This window comes from Cydia fagiglandana, chromosome 19 (genome assembly GCF_963556715.1).
Source record: "Cydia fagiglandana chromosome 19, ilCydFagi1.1, whole genome shotgun sequence".
Taxonomy (NCBI): Eukaryota; Metazoa; Arthropoda; class Insecta; order Lepidoptera; family Tortricidae; genus Cydia; species Cydia fagiglandana.
In genome coordinates this window covers 6,987,642-6,997,168 of record NC_085950.1, presented here as the reverse complement: position 1 = coordinate 6,997,168, position 9,527 = coordinate 6,987,642, and the positions used below count along the sequence as shown (strand labels likewise).

General features: G+C 41.9%; 1 protein-coding gene across 1 annotated transcript in view; it reads right to left on the bottom strand.

Annotated features, from left to right (window-relative positions):
* Nucleotides 1-289: 289 nt before the first annotated feature.
* Nucleotides 290-9,527, bottom strand: part of LOC134674200 (uncharacterized) — an 80,991-nt gene continuing 71,753 nt past the window's right edge. The window contains exons 29-34 of the mRNA XM_063532259.1: nucleotides 8,524-8,726; nucleotides 7,810-7,946; nucleotides 5,217-5,417; nucleotides 3,671-3,805; nucleotides 2,697-2,845; nucleotides 290-1,477 (exon numbers count right to left, since the gene is read on the bottom strand). Of these exons, the coding sequence (XP_063388329.1) occupies nucleotides 1,388-1,477; nucleotides 2,697-2,845; nucleotides 3,671-3,805; nucleotides 5,217-5,417; nucleotides 7,810-7,946; nucleotides 8,524-8,726 (915 nt within the window). The 3' untranslated portion in view covers nucleotides 290-1,387. The remainder of the gene's footprint in view (nucleotides 1,478-2,696; nucleotides 2,846-3,670; nucleotides 3,806-5,216; nucleotides 5,418-7,809; nucleotides 7,947-8,523; nucleotides 8,727-9,527) is intronic.

Below are 9,527 nucleotides of genomic sequence, written 5' to 3'. Positions count from 1 at the left end.
AATTGTCTGTAGGAGAACTATGAGCCTACAGTTTTCATTACATTTGCCGCCTTTTTCTACTGATGGAAATGGATTGCCAAACTATAGTTCTGATAGGATTACTTATGTCAGTTCTTAAAATTCAGTACTATGTATCTGAAGCCCCCTCTAGACTATGCGCGTGAATCGCGGGCGAAGCCGCGAACGCGAGTGTGGAGTCGATTTCGCTGTGTGCGAAAATCGACTCCACACTCGCGTTCGCGGCTTCGCCCGCGATTCACGCGCATAGTCTGGAGGGGGCTTTACAGAATTTTGTAACCATAGACAATTTCCCCAGAAATGGCATCTCGTCACCAATGAGCCTTAATCAAATACCTACATTTGCAACCGTTAAAATATTATTTGAGCCCAACTCGGCATGTCTTTATTATTAATTTGTTTTATTTAAATATTAAGCAAATTCATCAATTCTTAGGCTTAAATAAAGAAACAATCTATGTACAGCCGCCATCAGATATATCGGAGCGGCCGGGGTGCTCAAAAATATTTAAAACGCCGTGACAATAGAGGCGTCGTGTTCAGATATTAGTGAGAAACTTGGCCGCTCAGATATATATTACACGACCGTACCTATATTACATTACATATAATATTGGTTCTTTATTTACCCTTTTTTGGTCAGTAGTAATACTTCCATACGAAATTATTACGTCACACTTTAAGGTTAAGGTTTTTTACTAGGGTAACATTTTCATATAAGTTTAAAAGTGCTTAGATGTTACAAATGTATACTTAAGGACTCAGCCTACACCGTGCTATGCTTTTCTTTTTATTTGTTGGCAACTTTAAATATGTATTTCTTTTTGCATTCATTTTAGACCATATCGATTACGTTGGGAACCTTTTTACAGAATATTAGGGTAATTTATAACGTTATCTATGAAAAGGGACCTTATCGAAGGCGCTTACGCCATTATTAACGATCTCGAGCTTCGATATAATAACAATGCCGCGCGACGCTATGCGGCGAAGCGCCATCGACAATAACGTCCCTTTTCATAGATAATGCCTCATTTATGAACCATTGTGCGCCGAATAATGGTAACATTCCATTTCTAACCGCAGCTGCACTACCGGTACTGAACGCGTCGCTGTCATTGTCAAATTCCATAGTAAAATGAACAGTAATGCAGCTGTCGTTGGAAATGACACCTTAATTTTTTATGGTTTATTTTATTATAGCTTCCTAAATTAGCTTATATGTTCACATTTAAATATTAGCTACTGTTTCATTATTGGCCTAATTTGAGATTCGAAATGCATAAAAAAAAGGATTTAGAATCGCATTGCAGGTGTAGAGACAAGTCCTGAAATGGCCGAAGGCGACACGGATACGGACACGGTCCTATCAGCAGCTCTCCGCGCCCCGGACGTCGAACGTACGGCCCTCTAGCGCCGGATCGCCGTACGGCCGGTCGTCGTACTCTGCGTCGCGGCCCTGCAAGTACACATTCTCGTAGTGACAGCATAGAGCTACAATGATATAGAGAGCACGAGATGCACTTATGGAACTTTCAGTAGGAGTAGCAGAGAAAGCGGTATTATATTGCTTGTCCTTATTGTCACAGTCTCACTTTTTGTTTGTTCCCACCAAAAATTTAGTATGGTTTATGGTGGGCTACAAATAACCCGACCGAATTACGTAGATTGTGTTTGGTATATTGTCAGGAATGTTAAAACGTGTTTTTAATATTGTCGCTTTGTGTGTGTTTTGTCCCCCACGGAGGCACGCGTATACCATTTCTATAGGATGCTACTAGTGACAGTCTTCAAATCTATAGGGACCGTACAGGGTCTCTGCCATCTTGTGGCCTGAACCAGAAACATATCCGCTTAAGGCCCAAGGTCCTACTTATAGTACTTATTCAGTTCGATTAAATTTAAATCGTATTTAATTGGAATAGAGTCGCATTTGTTTTGTTTCGTTCAATTTTCAAACAGAACTAATATCAACTCTATTCCCTGGGCTATAGATTCAAATTTCTTTGACAAATTCTGGAGTTTTCATTTGTATGGCTGGGCCTATGAGGCTATGTGCACATGTACATTGCCAAAGAAAGTGCTACCATCTACCGTTCTCGTCTGTACGTTTCCTTGTGCATAGTAGGTTCTGCCATCTTGTGGGCTACGTCGGAAGCATAAACGATACGTTTACGCCTCGCGCCATAAATCTGACGGCTCCTATGCTGCCCCCTATAGTTCATGCACGGGGCCTTTAAGAATGACATAACTGTCATAGAGAAATATAGTAAGACAAGAGTGCAGTGTGAGAGAAATATAGTAAGATATTAGTATTTTCATAGTCGACATCTAGCATCGAGTAGCGGAATTATCAGTACCGCTACTCGATACTAGATCTCTCTCGAGTGGCGACCCACGAAAATTGTATTGAACAACAATTTACAACTAATAGTAGAAGCAGAAGGAGTTGAAAATAGAGTTCTGGTTAATCCGTTTATAATATTAGTTGAAAATTGTTGAGCATTAGACTTTTCGGTCGACGCTACATCTATTGTCAAGTACCAGTACTGATAATTCCGCTACTCGATGCTAGATGTCGACTATGAAAATACTAATATTATTGGTACCAAAACTGATATATGGAGTGAGCACTCTTGTCTGACTACCTACCTATATATTTCTATGTAACTGTTTACCTGCGTGACTGAATCCACGGGCGGTCCGCAGAGCTTGACACAAAGGACCTCCTTGTAGTTTTCTAGCGCCAGCGCCAGTACGGAGCCCCCTAGCAGCACCTCGCAGGAGGTGATACGTTCGGGCGGTGTGTATACTGCTATTAGCTTTCCTGCGGGGTTTAAGAGGCTGGTTAGAACTACATTAAGAGTAGGTAGGTAAAAAAAACTATTCCAAATTTCAAATCGATAGCTGTAGTTCTCGAAATATTTAGCGATGTGACAGACGGACAGAGTCGCACCATAAGGGTTCCTTTTGTACCTTTTTGGTACGGAACCCTAATAAACAGTTACAGAAATACAGAAACATCTGCATTATTGATTTGGCTGTCTTAAATTTTATCCTCTTCGGGTTCAATATCGTAATACACTAGTATTACGACATGGTGGACATGTGTACTAACACATGACCACCAATGGAATTTAAATATTGATTAAATGGAACAGAGTTGCCTTTGCTTTGTTTCGTTCGATTTTAAATAAATAAATAATTATTTTTTGAATAAAAGATTTAGTTAAATACTTAAATACATAGAAAACAACGATGACTCGGGAACAAATATCTGTATCATCATACAAATAAATGCCCTTACTGGGATTCGAATCCAGGACCATCGGCGTCACAGGCAGTGTCACTACCCACTAGGACAGACCGGTCGTCAAAACAAAACAAATTAAACTGTATTTTCTAATGCCATTGATTTAAATTCGATTTCGATCGATTCGAAGAGCCGAACCGTCACCGGCCGGGCCGCGTAGCCAGCCTGCTAATCGCTAACGCTCTGTAGCGATCGAAACGCAACTGTCACTGTCGCACTTATAAGTAAGAGTGATGGAGAGACAAAGCGTTTCGTTGTCGATTGTCACCATGGCTAGGCCGGCAGCTCCCGTAGACAGTCGTGATAACATTCTATAAAATGTAACATTTGTCACATTACCTGTATGCAAGTCCCAGAGACGCACAGACAGGTCCCGGCACGCGTCGTCCGCCGACAGCAGCACGCCGCCGGCGCGCGCCAGCCGGAGCCGGGCCGGCGCCGCGCCGTGCCCGCGGAGTGTAAGGCGGCAGTTCCCTGCACAGACAATATAGTTTTCACCTCAGCAGCTCGAACAAGGGTACTTTGCTTCTTAAAAACAGTGAGCAAAATGCGATTTTGCTCACTGAGTCACTTTGTCTCACTCAGTGAGCAAAATCGCATTTTGCTCACTGAGTGAGACAAAATGAGTGAGGAAAATCGCATTTTGCTCACTGAGTGAGACAAAATGTCATTCAAGTGACCTTTATAGTCAAATGTCATTTCAACATGCAGGGTATATAAGTTCGATATACTTGGGTTCTATTATCTCTGTCCCTCTAGGTATGTTCTCACTGCTTAGGGTAAAAAAAATTGTGTACTACACGAGATCAAAGTTATTTACATCTCGTGCGCTTTTGAATCCCTTACTACGCTCAAGATTCTAAATTAGATTCACTCGCTACGCTCGTGAATCTATTATAGAATCTTTCGCTTGCACGGGACTCAAAATAAGCACTCGAAGAAATATCAAACTTTGATCTCTTGTTGTACAAATAACTATTATGATTCAAGCGCGTTTGAGAATAGGAATAGGTCCACACAGAACGAGCGAGGAAATTGCCGCGTGAAGCAGCTCGGTCTGTGTAGACGGGTCTCGGCGGCATTGCGTTGAGCGAGATACGTTTCCAGTGTCTCCACCGGACGAGCTGCTTCGCGCGGTAATTTCCTCGCTAGGTTGCTCGTTCTGTGTGGACACGCCTAATCCAGCAAACATAAAACGTATGGCACGGAGAAACCTCATTTACTTAACCAGGTGTCGAATTATGCTATTAGTTATTCACTTATATTCCTTTATGAGTAGATTAAAAGAACGCCTCATCTGACCAGAGCTTATTTTGCTTATATACTTACTACCTTACAGTATGTCGTTACCACACCAGAAACATAGAAATTCGAAGACTGTTAATCTCCATCACTTTAATTGGTGTGACATAGACCATTAGCTAAGAGTTTCGATTAGCTTTGACACGTTCGCGGTAGTCCTGTTAAAATTGATTCACGATTAAACCTACCTGTGACCAGATCCCACACCAGTATCCTAGTATCAGCCAACCCTGAACGCAGCCGTCAGCCGAGCTGATAGCCAGAGCCACCGTGTCACAGCCAGGCTTCCACTTGAAGAGCCTGACTGGAGATCCTACCTGTGACCAGATCCCACACCAGTATCCTAGTATCAGCCAACCCTGACACCACACAGCCGTCAGCCGAGCTGATAGCCAGAGCTACCGTGTCACAGCCAGGCTTCCACTTAAGGAGTCTGACTGAAGGTCCTACCTGTGACCAGATCCCACACCAGTATCCTAGTATCAGCCAACCCCGACACCACGCAGCCGTCAGCCGAGCTGATAGCCAGGGCTACCGTGTCACAGCCAGGCTTCCACTTAAGGAGTCTGACTGGAGGTCCTACCTGTGACCAGATCCCACACCAGTATCCTAGTATCAGCCAACCCTGACACCACGCAGCCGTCAGCCGAGCTGATAGCCAGGGCTACCGTGTCACATCCAGGCTTCCACTTCTTGAAGAGTGTGCCTGACTGGAGATCGTAGACCACGATGAAGTTGGGGCTCGGCTCGTCTAGTTCACGAGAGACCACGCACACGTATGAACCTGGAAATTGAGTTTAAATTAGGGTTTCTCGTACTAGCAACGAAGTTAAAAGAGGTAGAGGAGGGAGGTAGGTAAGGAGGAGTAATCGAAGGGTGACACCTGGGTGGGTAGTCACCTGTGTCACCCTAGTCACTAGCAAGAGGGGTTAGTATAGTCTGTGTCTTTAGGTATTTAAAAAATCTATATATATAAATGCAAGTGTCCTGACTGACTGACTGATTCATCAACGCAGAGCCGAAACTACAAAAGCCAGAAAGTTGAAATTTGCACACCAGATTGCATTTATAAAGTGTACAAGAGATAAGAAGTGATTTTGGGAATTTCAACCCCTAAGAGGGTTAAAAAGGGGATGAAATTTTGTATGGGGTTAAAGTTTTCTTTTAAGCTAGGAATTTAAAAACTTCGTAAAAAGATATGTCATTAAAATACAAGAAAACTAATTTCAGCGTTTTTGAAAATTCATCCCCTAAGGTGGTGAAAAAGGGGTTGAAAGTTTGTATGGAAATTAAAAATTTTTTCGAGTGGTGGACTTGAATCTGTGTATTTAGGGATATTATTAGAAGACAGGAAAAGTAATTTCAGCGTTTTGTAAAATTCATCCCCTAACAGGGTTAAAAAGGGGTTGAAAATTTTAATCCATTACAAATGCTTTGAAACTTCTTAGAAAGGCATAATAGCCGATTACAAAAAAAAGTGATTGCAAGGTTTTTGGAAATTCAACCCCTAAGGGGGTTAAAAAGGGGTTGAAAGTTGTATGGATATCAAAATTTTTTTCGAGCGCGGGACTTGAGTCTTTGTATTTGGGGATATTATTAGAAGGCAATAAAAGTAATTTCAGCGTTTTGTAAAATTCATCTCCTAACAGGGTTAAAAAGGGGATGAAAATTTGTATGGGGTTGAAGTTTTCTTTTGAGCTAGGAATTTGAAACTTCGTTAAAAGATATATTATTAAAATACAAGAAAACTAATTTCAGCGTTCTTGAAAATTCATCCCCTAAGGCGGTGAAAAAGGGGTTGAAAGTTTGTATGGATATCAAAATTTTTTTCGAGCGCGGGACTTGAATCTTTGTATTTGGGGATATTATTAGAAGACAATAAAAGTGATTTCAGCGATTTGTAAAATTCATCCCCTAACAGGGTTAAAATGGGGGTTTGAATCCATTACAAATGCTTTGAAACTTCTTAGAAAGACATAATAGCCGATTACAAAAAAAAGTAAGTAATTGCAACGTTTTAGGAAATTCTACCCCTAAGGGGGTTAAAAAGGGGGTGAAAGTTCGTCTTGGGGTGTAAATTTAATTTAAAGCTAGGAACTTGAACTTTTTGCAAAAAAAAGGTATTAAAATAAAAAAACATGAAAACTAAAAACTAATTCAAGCATTTTTGAAAATTATCCCTCAAGGTGGTGAGAAAGAGGTTGAAAGTTTGTATGGAGATCAGATATTTTGTGAGTGCGGAACTTTAATCTTTGTATAAGGGCATAGATACCTATTATGAGAATACAAGAAAAGTAATTTCAGCAACCAACATCAAAATCCACTTGAAATAAAACTTCATACAACTTGCTAAAAAAGAAAAGTACTTAATTGCTTGGATATGAAAATTATAGGTACTAAAGATGTAAAATGTTGAAGATAAGACTCCACGCGGACGAAGTCGCGGGCAACAGCTAGTCTACCCACAAATGCAAAATTAAAATCGAAAGCAAAGGCAAAATCGAAGCTAGAAGAGGAAGAGGAAAACCATGAGCAAGCTATACACAACAACTAAAAGCAAATGTCGTGTCTTACAGGGACCTAAAGAACCTGACCGAGGACCGCAAAAACTGGCGCATACTCCACCGACAAGAGCCATGCTCTTAAATTATGATGATGACCCACAAATGGCTTCTTAAGCCAATTGAGGGTAGATGAAAACATTACATGACCAAATAATGAAGGTTAAAGTCAGGTCGTCCAGTGACAGATCCAGGTGGTTTTTCATTTGGTTGGTTAACCAATAAAAGTTGTAGTACCCGAAATGTTACAAATTATTTGTTTAGTTTTATTTAAGTACCTAAAGATACAGAATATAGAGTTGTAAGAGGAAAGATAACCTTTAATAAAATAGGAATAGATTTCACTACACATTTTAAAATGCTAGTTAGAGTAACAAAGAAAGATGGCCGCAATTTGTTGAACTTCGGTGTTCGCGGCAGGCCCTCTGGTGGCAAAAGGTATGGAACTTACTTTCATGGGTGTACGCTGCATTTTTTAAGGGCTGGGGCAGAAGTAGGGGAGGTTGGGTACGTTGTAACAGGGTATGGTTGAAACAGAAATTCTTAGCTTATGTTCAGAGACCAGGGTGGGGCAACCGCCCCACCTTGCCCCACCGTGGGTACGCGTATGCTTACCTTCATACGTGATAGCAGCCTTCGACGTGACAAAGTCATGGTGCGGTATACGTAAGTCGTAGAGAAGTTTCCGTGACGTCAGTGACCAAACGAGTAGTGGGAACGGCTTTTGCGTCTCGTCTCCGCATACCAGCACCCTGCGTGACAGAGTAAGACAGAAGATCAGATTTTAGAGAGTGTGTCATTTTCTATGTATTTGTGTCGTCATTACAGATTGAATTTTGTATGTAAGTGTGTGAGAAGTGCGACTGTGTGCACCTTTCCCCCCGCAAAAAATGGCAAAACGATTTGTACGGTAAGATATCGCTTGGGCCCCTGCCTTCCGATGTTGCGGAAGCCGGTGTTGCTCGAAGCACAGACAAAACATCCTCCCAGACTGAGCATAGTCGCGCTACCCCCTCTGCCACGCGTACGGTAATTTTACTCCATGTTCGAGTCGAAAGTGTCTTTGTGTGACGTCCGTGTCTTTGAACGGACCCATCACGGCACGGGACTTCGCTCACCTCGTCCCGCGCACCCCCGCATTTTTGGCGTCATCGGTTTCATGAAATAATTGCTCTAAACTCGGTCTAGAGGATAATTCCTAGTCTATGTTTGATTGTGACGTCACATGCTAGTGTTTCATATAAATTCCATAAGCAAAATCGTTTTGACAGTTCAAAAGAAGAAGCTGATTTGACTAGTAGTCAAATACCCTATTAGTTGTAGCCATACCTTCCATCGCCGGATACAAGCAGCGAATTCAGGAACCTGTCCTCGCCAGCCTTGAAAGTGGTGACACAGTCCCCAGTCTCGATGTTCATCAGGTTGACGTACATCCTGTTGCGAGATAGGGCGACGAGGTGCTTGGAGTCGTGGAGGCCGTAGTAAGGCATCTTCTGGTTCATCACGCCTTTTAGGGATACCACGAATTTACCCTGAGAAAAAAAAACTGCAGTCAGAAATAGGCTTGTGTCATGAACTAATTGTTAAGAATGAAATCCCATAAAGGACCGAAAGGAACTAAATCTTTTTACACGCTCTTAATCGGTCTTTAGGTCATTTAGTTCAGTGGGATTGATGAGCGCTTGACATGAGTGAAACAGAAAATAGACTGAACGAAATGGTTCACAATGACGCAGGCACGAGTGCGAACGAGATAAAAGAGTGACAAACAGTCCTATACCCGAAAAGTATGAAGAAAAATCAAATAGTTTTTCTATATTTTTTATTTTATTGTGTCTAGCTTTTTGATGTTTAACCGCCATATCGTATCTTATTATATATTCTTATCGAATCGTAATTCAGTGGCCAAAGATTTAGAAAAAGCCTACTGTAAAATCGATTCACACATTCCCAGCTCTCAAAGACCGAACTGAACTAAAGGAACTAAAAGACCGAACTAGTTCGTTTGACCGATTGACTCTGTAGCGACCGCGCAGGCACAAGCCTAGTCAGAAACACACTGGGTAGAAGAATGTAGGGGACATTATGCTACCTAGCACTAACACAGGGCGCGACAGTATCTCGCCCGCGAGATAGACTACCCGCCGTATTCTAACGACGGCGGCGTGTCGTCGTCTAATGGCGACGTGTCGTTAAACGAGTCGCTCAAAAGTCTACATAATGGTCACGACCACTCTGTCATAAGTGTAACGAAGAAGAAGAAGATAAGCGACTTTAACCGATTCGTTGCGTGTTCCATTTTCGAAAACTTTTGGCTGTGGCGCGGAACAATC